This window comes from Taudactylus pleione, unplaced genomic scaffold, assembly GCF_031769625.1.
Source record: "Taudactylus pleione unplaced genomic scaffold, aTauple2 ptg000259l, whole genome shotgun sequence".
Taxonomy (NCBI): Eukaryota; Metazoa; Chordata; class Amphibia; order Anura; family Myobatrachidae; genus Taudactylus; species Taudactylus pleione.
In genome coordinates, this window is record NW_028284661.1 from 3365894 (window position 1) to 3382495 (window position 16602).

At 45.2% G+C, this 16602-nt stretch overlaps 1 protein-coding gene across 1 annotated transcript in view; it reads left to right on the top strand.

The window, feature by feature from the left end:
• Window positions 1-16602, top strand: part of SLC35F1 (solute carrier family 35 member F1) — a 493863-nt gene that overhangs the window by 414383 nt on the left and 62878 nt on the right. Inside the window, exons 6-7 of the mRNA XM_088480974.1 lie at window positions 4154-4206; window positions 13399-13553. Coding sequence (XP_088337100.1) covers window positions 4154-4206; window positions 13399-13553 — 208 coding nt within the window. The remainder of the gene's footprint in view (window positions 1-4153; window positions 4207-13398; window positions 13554-16602) is intronic.

Below are 16602 nucleotides of genomic sequence, written 5' to 3' on the forward strand. Positions count from 1 at the left end.
ATATATATACACACACACACAACAACACACACTGACCCAGTTATTGCCCACCTGCGAAGCTGGCCATGTGCAGCAGCCCTCTCGCGTCCATTTTACTTGTAGAACAGAATGAACTTCTGTGCATGCGAAGAAGCTGATTCTGACAGCTGCACAATCGGAGCTGAGCTCAGGCTGTGGTAGCAGCCCGGTGGCGACCCCTGCCCCAATCCGCCACTGGCCCTAGACTTGGGATGCCCCTAGGCATAATGCTTATGCCTAGGGCCGGCCTTGACACTTATAAAAAATGATGGGGCTGATGAGTCAAGTACTAATTTGTGTACTGCACTTTATGATTGAAAACGTTGCATGCAATAATAGTATATTTCTGCCTTTAAACAGAGCTCTAGATGCATTCCGGTTGGCAACAGCAGAATATGCAACTGGTTTACACAGGCACACAACGCATACAATTAGATCCTACTTGAATCCATGTTGTAAAGCATTAGTTTAATGTGCAATATAAGGATTCCCTATTAGGCAAACTACAAATACCTGTATAAATACAACATAAAAGCCGCCCATCTTGCATAAGCGATAAAAATAAATAAGTTGCTAAAAACATGCTCAAAAAAAGCATAATATATGCAGAGCAGTGAAGAAAACACCAATCAGTGTAAGCAGAACATTCAGAACAGACAATCATATGTGGTTTGCTAGTGCCAGCGACTGCTATAAATATCAACCATTAATTGCAGTTTACATTCTAGAATGATTACACTGCTGCAACCAATCCAACTTTTTCAGCAAGTTTATAACTGTATATAATTTGAAACTTGCAAATTCAACTCCAACAGCAAAAAAAACCAAAACACAAACCCTGTGAAAGCAGCTGTTACACCGCAGTGCATTACTGCATTGCATAATGCTACATTTTATGTATAATAAAAAAGAACAGCTGCAAACATTTTCAATGTTGTGTACTGATCCTGATCTCAATGTTGTGTACTGATCCTGATCTCAATGTTGTGTACTGTTCCTGATCTCAATGTTGTGTACTGATCCTGATCTGTTTGTGTGCTGATGCATAAATTTACTTAAGGTCGATTTTGCATTTTGAGTGATTTGAGGTGCGATTCTCATTCGATTTGTATTCGATTTTGCTTCTGGGTATTTACTAAAGGCCAAATCGAATGTAAAATCGAATTTCAAATCTAATTTTTCTCAAATCGGCCTCAAATCAAACATCGGTAAAACATTGGTACTTTTACACAGCCCAACACACAAATCCCTTATTTACTATCATTCAATTTGAAATCGACCTCAAAATCGGACTTCAAATCGAATTCAAATCCCCAAATGAATAGACCTGCTTCATGCTTTCGATTTGAGCATGAGCAGGTCGGATTGACACAGATACATGCAGACATCAGTGAGATGCCTGTATGTATCTGACTGCAAAAAGTAAATAAAGAGTTAAAAGTAAAAAATGACGCAGCGCCTGACCTCTCTCAGCCAATGAACGCTCAGACCCGGATCTTCAGAGGAGTAAGCCGCATCTGTGTGCTTTATTCGGGAAGGAATATTCATCCTGGTTAAGATGGTTATTTCTTAGTACGAGGGTCGCGTTTATCGTTTTGTTACTTTAAGAAGACCCATGGATGCCTACTGGACAAGGGGACCACTCGAGGTAATATAGGTGAGTATTGTGTGAGTGTGTATGTATGTATTAAACTTATACTGTGTAAGGTGTGTGTGTTCCTTTCAACATTTCTATACAGGTGAACTACAGGTCCCAGTGGGCCCTTAATGCCCTGCATGCTGGTACTTGTGGTTCTCCAAGTACCAGCATGCAGGGGAGGCTTGCTGGGACCTGCAGTTCTACTGTAAAGACAATGTTTTTATTCTTCTATTTTTACACTACACTAACACAATCAACCTGCCTCGGGCTATCAGCCTAGGCTAGGGGTGCCCTGGAGATGGAGACCCCTTTATTGGAGGGGTCTCCAACTCCCCAGGGATCCCTGGCCTGGGATGACTAGCGGTCAGGGCTGATGCTGCAGCTGAGGGGCCTGGTGATAGGGCTCCCCTGGCTGTGGCATCAGTGCCTCATTAGAAAGGGTCCAGGGCTGGTTCTGTGAATTACAGGGAGACCCTACGCAAATTTTTCCCTGTAATTCCAGAACCAGCACTGATGACCTCATTCAGAGTTGGTCGTTGAGGCCGCACGGTCGTACGCCACCAATGTTCGCTATACTGCGCATGCGTAAAGTTCACAATGCGCGTGCGCAAACTAGGCGCTACGATTACAAATTTCTCTCTCCTTGAACACAGCCAGGTCGGTAGTTTGAGTGACAAATTGAGGAGTTTGTGGGTGGTAACAGGGGAAGGTGCTTGAAAACGGGGGAGTGGAGATCCGAACGCAGGCGTGCCTCATTACAGCGTTTTATGGGAGTGCATACGGATTATGGGAGTGCATAATTAACAAAGTAGCGTTATGGCACATGGAGGTTTTTACACTGACATGATCGTAGAGCTTAAGAAAGGGTATGGTCAACCTTAAGCTCTACGACCAGTTCCGATGGTTCCCGATGGTCTCGATTAATCCTTATATGCCCGGAGATGACGTGCAATGCGCACGAGAAGGGGGCGTATCTTTTTGACTTCCGACCGCTTCCTCCCCTTGGTCGGCCAACAACCGATCCGAACTTAGGGACGCAACTTGCGAGGGAATCATTTGAATATCCGGCCCCTTTTCCCGTACGACCGTGCGGCCGCTTCGACCGACTCTGAATGAGGTCCTGATTCCCATAGCCCAGTGCTGGTTGTACTAAGTACAGGGAGACCCTACGCAATTTTTTCCCTGTACTTAGTCAACCAGACCTGGGTTTGCAAAGTCCGGGGCTGGTTCTGATTTGGGGGCGACCTCACTTTTTTTTTTACTTTTAACTATTTGGTTGCTTGTTACAGTCAGATACATGCAGGCATCTCACTGATGTCTGCATGCAGGGGCGCCGAGAGGGGGGGGGAGCGGGTACAGTTTACCCGGGCCCGGGCTTCCAGAGGGGCCCGGCGGGGGCCCGGGTCTGGTGCCACCCCCCGCCTCACTTCCTCCCTCCCTCTGCTGCAGCCCAGCACACAGCGTGTGCTGGGCTGCAGCGGGAGATTGCTTGCGGCTGCTAAGTAGCAGCCACAGCAATCTCCTATGCCTGAAGTGGGGAGCGATCACACTGATCGCGCCCCCCACTGGCTTTGCGCCGGGCTGAGGGGCTCACAGCGCCCCCTCCCCAACGCTGCGAAACACTTTTTTTTCAAGGGGGCGTGGCCACGCCTTCTGCAATTAGGCCACGCCCCCTCTTTACCGAGGCCCCCCCATGGCTCTCTACGCCCCTGTCTGCATGTATCTGTGCGAGAACGACCTGCTCATGCTGAAAGTGAAAGCATGAAGCAGTTCTGTGCTGTCAGGGATTTGCAGTTCGTTTTTAAGTGTGATTTGCCATTCAATTTGTACATGAACATGCAATATCGAACAGCAAATATCACTGTTCAAAACCGACTCAAATCAAATTTGTTTTGCAAATCACAAAACAAATCGAACAATAGTAAATCTGGCAAAAATACTGGTTTTGGAACATTCGATTTGAGTCGGCTTGAAAAGAGCTAAATCACTCTGCAAATCGACCTTTGATAAATTTACCCCCTAGTCTGTTTTTACTAAACCTTAAACCATAACCTTCCTAATCAGTGTTTCAGTATTTATATTATTAGCTATTAATTATTTCTTATTTAAAATGTGCTCAGTTATTTTACTCTTGTATTTCCTTTGCAGTCATCTGCCTCCAAAAGTCAGTGACAAAGAACCAGTCCAGTTAACAAAAATGGAAACTGTCACTGCAATCTTCGCTTATGGCGAGAAAATAAGGTTACATTGCTTATTTAAAAGGGGAAATAGTTATATTTTGCTATAAACAAACAATACAGTGTGATTCTTTGTAAGAATTTTAGGTCAACGGCTGTGGCTAAAATATTTTTTGTTACACATTATTTCAGGGACAAGTCATAATTCATTTTGTGCACCTGATACACTGGGAGAATAGGCTTGTTATATCTATAACTGATCCTATTTTAGATTGACTGAATGTAATGGGTCTAAAATGAAACTTATATTTCCTTTCAGAGCAATAATGGAACACAAGGAGTTGTTAAAAGTACCTTGGGACTGGCAAGTAGGTAAGACATTTCATTTCTTCAGTTCTGCTATAAATAATTCTTAGCTAAACAATGAATAAAGTCCTTGCAATTTATCAAATGCAGAGCCGCTTCATAACGTTCCTAAATGAGTTCTCCACCTACTGGCTTAGATAACATTTACTGCACCATTATCTTAGGCACAGAACAGCAATATTAGGAGATCATTGTGAAAATAAAATCACAGAGGATGACACTTTCCCTCTAATGTGAGCCAGCAGAACAAGAACACTATTAACAGCAATGACCATAAAAACAAATACTTAGGCAAAATCCAAATGCATAATTCTTAAGAAATAAAATTGCCCAGAGCAAACTGTGCATAAAACATACAAATGAGAGAGCAGTAAATTATGTCTGCATACAGAATGTTACATACATACATCTACGTCTGCCCAAACTGATATTTAATAGTATGTTACTGTATGTTTGTTTTATTAAACAAGTGTGTATAAGTCCGTTAAATAAATGATGGAAGTACTTGGGCCTTTGGTTAACACGGTAAATATGGTTATATTAATACATGCTCATTAAAATGTATTTAATTATAAATACATGCATATAAAATAGTAAACAATTGTATTTATGTTTATACGCTGAAATATACTTGGCATATCTGTTGAGCAACTACTGTAGATGCCATGCATATAGCCCCAACAGTATTGATTTTAGGTTAGGGGAGAGGAGGCATCTGCCTTGAAGGTAGGCTCCTAAAGGACACCTGAGCAAGATGGGAGATGTTGTGGCAGAAAGACAATTGAAGCAGATAATACTAGTACACAAGAAAAGGGATCAGGTTATCTATTCACTGGTAAAACGAAAAATAAAAAGATCTATGTAAAAAACAGTTGCTATACTGATTTTACATGCTACAAATACAATAGTTTCTACAAAACATTCTTTGCATAAACAATTATAAAGTTTAAACCTTTTGGGGTCTATTCAGGAAATCAGTATGATTTACCTCCGGACCCATGCCCGGCGGTTGGAATCCCGACTGTGGCATCCCGGCAGAGGAGGAAATCCCGATTGTCAAAGGTAAGTATATACTAACCTACTTCTACCCTCTAACCCTAACTCTCCCTTAGGGGTGCCTAACCCTAAACTTCCTCCAGTGCCTAACCCTAATCCCCCCTCTAAGTACCTAAACCTAACCCCCCCTTTCCCCGCCGCCTACACCAGAGTCCCCCGGGGGGGTGCCTGACCCTAAGTCCCCCCCGGGGGTGCCTAACGCTAACCCCCCCTTCCCCTAGCCTAAACCTAACCTCCCGGGGGGTGCCTAACCCTAAGTCCCCCCCGGGAACCCTAAACCTAACCCTCCCCCCGCGGCTATCCGTGCTCGGCGCCCGGCGTCCCTTCGATCGGGATGTCTAATGACAGGCATCGGCATATCAATGCCTGTCTTTAGACCCTTGCTGGGATATGACAGTCGGGAAGCCGGCTGTCGGGATTAGGGACCTCATTCAGACCAGCTCGCAAGCGCTATGCGCTTGCAAGCGGGTCGATGGTGAGGGCCTGTGCACGTGCAGCGCTTGCAATGTGCGTGCGCAGTCCCCGCTCGCTCGCTCCGGGGCTCGCTACAAAAGGTGTAAAAAAAATGTTGATCGACAGCTCGCCTCGTTTTGTAGGAGGGGTGGGGGGGTGGCCGGACAAACGGAGGCGTTACTGAAGGAACGCCTGCCGTTTGTAGGCGGCCCTACTGACATCACCAGTGATGTCAGTAGGGAGCTTCCTGCTCTGCTAGAGCAGGAAGCTACCTGGGGCTTGCGGTAGATGAGACCCTACCGCAAGGGTCTCGTCGCAAGCCCCGTTGGTCGCGATGGTCTCGACCATCGCGACCATCACCTAGTCACTCGCTAAAGCTATGGGTGGTAACCAGGAGGCCGCCTTTCAAAAGAAAAGTGGCCGCCCTCATTCAGAGCGAGCGCTCGCTTTTTGCGAGCGGCTCTGAATGAGGTCCATGGTCCACCGGCTTCCCGACTGCATACCCTATTCAGCAATGATTTTTTTTTTACATAAAAAATGCAGAAATCATAATTTCCGCATTTTTTATGGAAATCCACTATTCAGCAATAGGATAATGGATAAGATAACGTAATTATCTTCTCCAGTAATTCCCTAGTTGATCTCTACAGTGTTTTAACGCTTTTTGCTACTCATGGGCCAATGCAGAGTTTGTAGTAAAAGGGTAGAAATGACTCAGATGAGAAGTGCATGAAAATATTAGCATTTCCGCAAACATACAAAGCTATACGCGTCTCATAATGTGTACACGTCTGTACTGGCAGGATCCCCGCCTACTTTACTACATGTCCTCATCATCAGTGTGTAAAAGATGCACCTCCTAGCCGGCATCTATGCACACAATTGCTAGTCTGTATTTGCATAGACAAGCTCTTGCTGAAGTTTACCTACATGATTACGCCTCTTTCCACTTCCATTCTGCCTCTCCAGTCAAAAGGTTTGATATGTACAAAATGCATAGTACTCACTCCGCAACAGGCTCACATTGTCCAGTTTGTATAATACTGTAATGAAATGTCTATACACTGTTATTAATATTCACAAACTACCCTGGACAACTCTAGACCCACACAAGGTTTTTTCCACTGCGGTACGTGCACCAACTGTACCACCTTGAAATATCGCAGCACCAGACCCACCACATCATTCACATCAACACAGACAGGAGAAACATACAAAATACAGGAACACATAACATGCAACACCACGAACGTCATATATCTTATACAATGCCCCTGCAACCAACAATACATCGGCAGAACCACCAGACCACTTAAAACCAGGATCCAAGAACACCTCAGAAACATCACGAAACAGACAGACAACCACAGCATACCGATATACTTCCAAGAACACCACCATAGCAACACGACAGGCATCAGATTCACAGGCATTAAACACATCAAGAAAAACTGGAGGGGAGGGGACCACACCAAGACCCTAAACAAGGAAGAACTCCGGTGGATCTTCACCCTCAAAACACTAGCACCCAAAGGACTAAACATCGATAACGAGATTAAATCAGTCATCTCCAAATGAACACGGCCACCATATACTTGACACATTAACAACACCGATCCCCACGCAACCCCGCGTACTCAACCTCTTAAAATGTCAAGACAATCCGACCTTCCACCCTCTGACCATCCAAACCCCCCCTCCACTAAATCATCTACCACCTCCCCCTACCACCCCCATCAAGCCATACTCACCTTCAAATGCTGACACCCAGAATCAGTGATCCCCATTCACCCCCCGCATCACCGTTACCTTGACATCCCCTTCCCCAACCAACCCTGCCCTAACACATACACACCCTGACACCTTGATCACTACCACCCCCATACCCTTTATATTGCCCGCACCACCAATTCCAACACCCCCACCCACATCCCAAACGGACTCTCCCCGACACAACAGACAGCGGCCCTCACACTTATACACCTAGTCACGACCTCATCCGAGTCACCCCCGTCCTCCTCACCTCATCGCCCAGCACATTAAGCACCCATTACACCCCACTGCCACACACATTTAAGACACACCCCGCCCCCCGCTTCTCTATGTTGCTATGGCTCCTGTCTGACACACATCACCGATCCGTAACATGAACACACACCTGCCCCCTACCCCCCCTCACGCTACATTTTATCCCAGCCCCCACACACATTCCTGCCTCTATAGTGACCACACCACCCCAAGACGGCACCCCCCCCCCTCTCCACAACAAGACCATTTACACACTACTGCACCAAACACATTCCACACACTAAGAACCTATTAGTCAACACACCAACCTTACTCCTCCTCGCCACACGTTGACACACACTTCCCCGTGTCAGTCGATTTAACCACTTGGCCACACCACATATATACTTACACAACCCTGGCATTCCACACATCATACAGGTTAGCGATACTAACCACTACTCCCACCCTCCCACTACACGCGGCCATCATCTAGACACCATTATACACATAACAGGAATGTCCACTACAGCACTGCCAGCTTGACACATGCCACACACACCAGTCTTATTCCATCTCCCCCTGCCCGATCACCTAGCCACCATCCCTGGAGAGATGCCCATCCACACCTCCCCGGACCCCTGCGGTCACCCGAGCCACCAACCATCACCCTCATAATCACCCCCCCACACACACACGTTTGGCCGCCTGCACCACGGGACTAAACTACCACGACAATGCTGTTTCACATCCCCACCTCCACAATAATTGCCTTACACACCCCGGTGCCCTTGACCCCCACCCTACTCGCCACATGCCCCTGCCCGCTCATTAAATCCTCCACACAGCACAAAACACTCCGCATACCTCCTCCGCCCAACGCACGCCAGAGCCAGCTGTCACCTTAACCCATGTAAACATACGGAAACCCTACACAGCACAAGATTGGCTGCCAGAACCACGTGACCACCTCCAACCAACTGCACCCGGTCTCGATCCCCATAGCAGCTGCATAATGCATTAAAGCACACCAGCCCCAGCATACACACCCACACCAGCAGAGCACATGATTGGCTGCCGACACCACATGACCGCCGCTGACCATTCACAGCCGGTCACAATCCCCATAGCAGCCACATATGCACCCAGACACGAGCTCCAGCTAACACAACCACAGCTGCACAGTAAACCATTGGCTGCCCAAACCACGTGACGTTATCACCCAACCACAGGCTTAGCCTCGCACAATCACCCACGACCTATCAGATACATAGGCCACACCCACTCTTAGCCCTGATTGGTCATCTCCACCACCTGACAAACACAGAACCCGGAAGTTCCACATTTAAACCTCACACATGCATAGCCACACTTCTTACCTCCTTGAAGAAGGCAGAGCCCCTGCCGAAACGCGTTGGAGACCCCCTACATTCTGACACCACAGCCAGCTTACACCAGAGCTCTTCATTCCTGCGGAGAACTCGGTCGAGCCTTGCTGCTTCCAGAACCCTCTCTACCCACCACCCGCAGGGCCGCGCTGGGCATCACACCTAGCAAAGCCCTTCGCACCCGTCTTGATCACCACTCCACCTGCTAGACCCAGGCGACCACGCACCGCCCCCTGGGAGCAACCAACACCAGCTCCACTCACAGCTGTTCGTCCAGCATCAATCCCTAAGCGATCCACACCAGCAGGCACCCACCAGGCAGCGGGAACAGAACGCCAGCAATGCGGTGCACCAAGCCCCACAGTGCACCAGCAAGCCACTACCACACACAGAGCTTCCTCCAACCGCTGACACCGCAACAGCCATCCAACACCGCATCTGCAAAAGGAAACTAACACCAGCTACCAGCAGCCCAAGCCTTTTTCACCAACAAATCCTACCGGTAGGTAAGTGACTCCGAGACTTATACCCCTGCGCGGGACGCCGCCAGGGTGTACATCCACAACCGCCAGACCCGCTGCCAACCCACCACTCCCCTCCCCCCGAGACATCCTAAGACTGTTGACCAAAGGTCCAGCAGGGGTAACGTGCCGGTCTATTGAACTGCACGGAAAGGAGCCCCCTAAAAGGGTCCACTCACCTCTCCAGTCTCCACCCACACACACCCCCAAGTGGATCGCTCACCCCACCTGGGTGCCTGGGACCAAACAGGATTAGTACTGTTTTTTTCCAATAAACCCTTTGGCCCCCATTTCTGCCTCTGTCTTCATTTCCTCACCCACCACCTCCAGTCCATTAGACCCCCTTCCCTCCCTACACCCCATCACTCCACAAACAACATCGAACACAAAAGACCACAACACACTATTACTCCAGCATTACACCCATAGGGCGAGCGCACCCTCCGCACCCTCTACCCCATTATATCATTACACAGGACCCGGTACTCCTGCTTTTAGGAAGGTGCAGCACCCCGACACAAACAATACATCTCACATCCCATCTGCCCATACAGCAGAGCGCAGTTCTAACCCATCATTTACTGTTATTAAAACATTTGAAAGTCACGTTTACCGTGTAAAATACAATTCAATGCAGATACAAACACAAAATCAAAGTACAAATTACAAAGATTCGTAATCTTCCCATTTAAAAATGAAATATTCTTAACTGTTGTGGCCTAATGCTGGCCACACACATAGCGATATTTTACCCGATATGGCCGATTGCAACACATTGGAATGACAGATCGTGTAAAATATGGCCAAATCTTGAGAAAATCGTGAGTCCCCTCTCATGATCACGATGCGATGCGCGTCCCCGCTGGTCGCACATTGCATCATCAGATCTGCCGTGCTGTAGGGCAGATCTGACAATCTGGGACACAATGCACTGGAAAAGAAAAAAAGTTAAGATGCAAGATAGATCTTAAGTCAGATTGGATGCTTTTTACTCCAAATCGTGTGTAGAACTGCCGGGGAGCTGCCGGGGGAGAGTTCAGGGGAAATCGCACACATTGAGGGATTGGGTGCAGATCGCTATGTGTGTGGGCACCTTAAATGCAGCTATAAAATAATGTGAATAGATTGCTGCCTTCTTATAATATAGCAGTATATCCAGTGGGGAGGTCGAGACATAATCAGCCAATTAGGATGGCTGTTGATCACCATCATCACCAGTGTATATTTCACTCAAAGATTAAGCACCAACTAGAGAGTCACCTCCTGAATGGCGCATATGCATTTGAAACCAGTCTGCCTTGGGCGCATTTACATGAAGTTCATGAACATACACTCCCATACTTAGACTTTGCTTGTACACCCCTCATTTCCCAGGTCTGCTTCTCTATGTATAGAGTAGTAACTGTAATATACAACACAATGTGCATACGCAGTGCAAGTCTGATGTGTGTGTATACATGGCACAGAAATGTGTATTTTATGTAGTATACAAAGATATGTGTATTTTATGCAGTATTCAAAGATATATACAGATGGGTCCTCTAGCCTCCTTGCGCGTTAAGCAGCCCCTCTAGTCGCGCCATGCCGTGACTCGGTAGCGCCGAGCATTTTTTGTGCAATTTTTTAGCTTCAAATGCGTCTTATTCGCACAACAATGCGAATAGCTAGCACAAGCAGCTTCTGCTGAATAAAATTATATGCAGCATGCCTATGTTCTGTGAGTGAGTGCTGAAAGTCACAAAACATCAAATGACCGATGAACCCAGTAAAAATGTGCATACCAAAAATATATTAATGATGTCTTCATATGTGTTTGGTGTCAGGTCCTTTCTGATATGCTTGCCGAGATATACGTGAACCCTAGAAAAGAGAAACATTGACACTAGCAGTGCGGGTGACCCTGTCTGACATTCAAGAATACAGGATAAAAAATATTGTACAACCATTACAATACATGGAGCTATATTTAATAGTAATACACAAGTTAGGCAAGAAGGGCCTAACCAGCTGGCTTAACGTTCCTTCACAATACCGGATACCCCTGATCCCACCACAACTGGTACACATGGGTGTGGTCACTCCACTTTCATGCCAGGGCAAATAATAAATCCCTTGGTGACCATGGTAATGATATACCAATTCTGCATGAGCAATGTGCACAAGTATAATACAATTCTATTGTATTGCAGTACAGAAACAACCTCCAGTCATTAAGGAATTAAGAGACAGTAGAATAAGGCCTAAACCGGCCACATATCTCGTAGTTCTTCATTTTTATCAAATGAGTGCATTTCTGTACCTTCACGTCAATGTACATTTCATGTACAAACATTATGATCACATTTTAGTAAGTTATTTGTTTTTTTTTAATTAGATTCTTCACCAAACACCAAGCCATGAAATTACATTTTACCTCACAGAGCAGACAGACATTACAGTGCATGCACTACAGTATGTAAGACAGATGAAGGACCATTGGGTTTAATTACATGTTATCCATAAACACATTTCCCTTGGGCTCATTCCAGGTACTCTTTATTTAACAATTCAGTGTAAAATACTGTATGTGGAATGAATGACGGGATTAATACATTTGTGACCAATAATTGTGTGTGGTTTGGTTTGTAATACAGACTAACAAAACATTAATGCATTAGAATAATCTGCCAGTGGTTGCATGTCTCTCATGAATGACTATTGTGATAATATTTTATTTGATGTACATATAAATCAAGGTTGCTCTTCCATAAATACTAGATATTTATTTATTCATTTTAAAAGCACCTATCAGCTTCAGTGGTGAATCAGCCAATCAGATGCAGTCATCACTGAAATGTATGCATTTGATCTCAGGCATCCACAATCAATACTGCTTTGACAAGCATGTGTGTCTCTGTGCGGATCGGCACCTGTTCATAAGCTGGGTACACACTTTTTTGATTGCAGGCTGATGGGGTAAAACTGTCCCGATCAGCCATACAGTCTGTCCCCACTGTGACCCTCTGTCAGCCGCGTACACACTGTGCAGACATAGCACAGTGTGTACGGGCCTCTATGGGATTGGGAGGTCGAACCAATAAATATTAAACAGTACATAAGGTGCGACCTCCCAATCCCGACCGGGATTGGGAGGAGCATTACAAGCCATTTATCAGCTAATGCTCCTGCATCGGGACAGCGTACACACCTATACAATCCAACAGCCGTTCTCTCGATATTGGATGAACGGCCCGCTGGTATATAGGTGTGTACCCAGCTATCGTCATGCACACAATCCCTTCCTGTACTCAGCCCACATTATCAGAACATCCATGTTTTTCTCTATTTACTAGCAATTAAAGTATTTGTTGGGTATCGGCTATCCTGGGCTCTCATGGCTGCAAAAGTCTCTATTCCTTTGAAGTTGTCACGTTACAGACTACTTAGATAACTGTAACAGAGTAAACCCTAGCAGTCCCTGGTGACATACTGCCATACCGGGTACTATCATGTGCACGTACAGAGTGTGTCAATAGCCAATCTCCACACATAGGAATACTTGGGATTTGTGTGGTCAGCATTAATTGAAACTTACCACTACATCCTGAAATAGTATAGGGGTGGGTTGTTGGATGCCATACAGGGATCTATAGGTTATTTTTATGACCCACACAGATATACAGGTAGTTGTAAGTAACTTGTCATTACAAAGTTAATAACTGTGTCATTACAAAGTTAGCATGATAGAAGTGTAAGTGCTAGTGTGTTTATTGATATGTATGTATTTTGTACAGGATTGCTGTATGTGGGTTTCACTGCCTGCATGTTTGGCCTTTATAGCTTCTTGCCTGTGGTTATAAAGAAAACCAGTGCCACTGCAATCAACCTTTCCACACTAACAGCAGAACTCTACACCTTTTTTTGTGGCCTCTTCTTGTTTCACTATAAGGTGAGTTAAAATGCTAAATTATTCCATTGTTCCATCAGTATATATGCAAATTTGATTTAAGAAACACAGTTGTAGATGTAGTTATAACCAGTTTTGCTGCAATACTGTTTCTGTTTATTGTTAAAGAAAATAATTTCTCTGTCGCCAACAACATATATTTACACAAAAAAGCTAATTTAGAGTAGTCCATAAGCGCTGTCTGAATGTCCAAAAAAGGAATCAAATTCAATTCCAATTCCTCTTCTATATACTCTTCTCCAATAACGTTTTATCACCGATACTCTTCCTCAATCTCTCCACTCTCCTATGGTAACATGGGTGAAACTCACCATAAAACGGTGAACAACGTTCCCTGAAAGGTTTCTTTACTGTACACCCTCAATGTACCACCTCCATCATGTCTCTTTCCTTCCTTTGTCGATAGATGAAATGGTACTCACCAAAAGTAAGCTTGTTTTGTTCCTCAAAAGGTTTCTTTAGTTCCTCCCCGCCTAGGGTGGTCAGGTTTATACAGGCACAAAAAAGTCTTATAAAAATTTATTTAACATATAAACAGTATATAAATATACAAAATAGAATAATTTCCACTATACAGCCAAAGGAGTGTCACCTCGTACACCCGGGAAGTGAGGCCACTACCCAATAGGCCCACATCCTGAGGAAGGACTCCGGTCTGTAAGGCGTTGATGTGGTGGACCACCATCTATCCAGCCTGTTTGTCTTTAAGAATTGACAGAGGTAGTGGCCTCACTTCCCGGGTGTATGAGGTGACATTCATTTGGCTGTATAGTGGAAAATATAAAAATGTATTTCATATAAAAACAGTCTAAAAATATACAAAATAGTATAAGACTTTTTTGTGCCTATATGAACCTGACCACCCTAGGCGGGGAGGAACTAAAGAAACCTTTTGAGGAATGAAACAAGCTTACTTTTGGTGAGTACCATTTCATCTATCTACAAAGGAAGGGAAGAGACATGATGGAGTTGGTACATTGAGGGTGTACAGCAGGGGTCTTCAACCTTGGCCCTCCAGCTGCTGTGGAACTACACATCCCAGCATGCACTGCCACCTTTTTGATATAACAGCATGCTAAAACTATGGCAGTGCATGCTAGCATGTTTAGTTACACAGCAGCTGGAGGGCCAAGGTTGAAGACCCCTGGTGTACAGTAAAGAAACCTTTAAGGGAACGTTGTTCACCGTTTTATGGTGAGTTTCATCCATGTTACGATAGGAGAGTGGAGAGACTGAGGAAGAGTATCGGTTATTGAACGTTATTGGAGAAGAATATATAGAAGAGGAATTGGAATTGAATTTGATTCCTTTTGTGGACATTCAGACAGCGCTTATGGACTACTCCAAATTTGTGTAAATTGAGTGAGATAGGTTGGGTGTACCTAGCAGGACTGAGCAGCAGTCTTGGGGTGCAAGTTGCAATGTTTTTTTAATATTGTTACAGACTAATAACATATATGCCTACTGTTTAAAGATAAAATCAGCTAGATTGTGCAAGTAGCACATAGCCAAAGGCAATATGTCCTGCTCTGTCCTAGGGACATATAAAGCTCCATCTGTGATCGTATCTAGTGCTACTTAGCGGTGTGTCCAGCACCACCTATAGTGCTGTGTGCAGCATGCAAGCATGTTTATACATGGATGGCACGCCTCCTGAGGATGCACAGTGCAATAAGGATGAAGAGAAAGTTATTTCTGTGTCACCGTAAAAGTGATGGCACATGTGGCGATAACTAAGCAGCACAGCAGCGCAGTTACTTCCTACTGTGTGATAAATAATAAGGTCTCCCACATATGATGGTCCATTCACTTTCATAAAGAGGGTGAATAAATAAAGCAAAAATAACTCAAATAAAACTTTATCGCAGCGAAAAAACATATCACATTAATGTGGCTTGATATATAGGCCTAAAATTCTTTAACAATCTATCTATAATTTATGTTTTTATATATATATATATATATATATATATTTTGTAATAGAAGCCTTGTTCTGACTAGGTTGAATCTCAAGGATCCTCATTTCCTCATTTCTAGCAGGAACTGTGACTGAAGTGTGGGATAACATTTAATCTTTTTACATGTTATCTAATTTCTAGGTAACTAAAAAAAATTAGGTTGACCATAGTAACAAATTAGAATGTAACTGCCATCTATCTAGGAGAAGTAAAGCAAAGCAATCAACTGCTATGCATAACATAAGCTTTTCTTCAGTCACCTGAAGTTCAGTTTCATAAATGCTCCACAATGTATAGAATAATATCCCTGTTCACAAATGTGCTACATACCTTATACAGACTTTAGAAACAGGCATGTCATGGTTTTGTTTGACAGATAATCAATATATCACCTCCCTTTTCTTGTACGAGTATGATCATTATTCCATCATTGTCTGAGGTGAAACATGCAAAGCGCCTTTGATATTGACATAGTCAAATAGGGCTGAGTAAGTGTATGTGTCTATGGGCCTGATTCAGAGCTGAACGCTCTGACCAGAGCGCTCGCTCTGAATCAGGGCCCTCCTCCCTGAAAATGGAGCGTCCTCTTGGACGCTCGCATAGCTGTGGGTGACCACCCACAGCATATGCGAGCATCCATGACGATGGTCGCGATGGTCTTGACCATCGCGACCATCGGGCTTGCGACGAGACCCTGTGGTAGGGTCTCGCTGCCGCAAGCCCGGGAGTGATTTTGGTTCTATCAGAGCCAAAATCACTCCCACTGACATCACTAGTGATGTCAGTGGGGCCGGCTCCAGACGGTAGGCGTTCCCATGGGAACGCCTCCGTCTGGCAGGCACGCCCACCAAAGGGGGCGTGCTGTCAATCAACATCGACAGCACGCCCCCTTTGGTGCGAGACCCTCCGTCGTGCGCATGCGCAGTGGGGGAACATCGAGCCGTTTGCGAGCGTCCTTTGCTCGCGAGCGTGTCTGAATGACCCCCTATGTGTACTGACATCACTGTCAGCTTATGATGTCATCTATGGTGCATTCCCTGGCACCACATTGTAATTGTGAAATAATCCATACA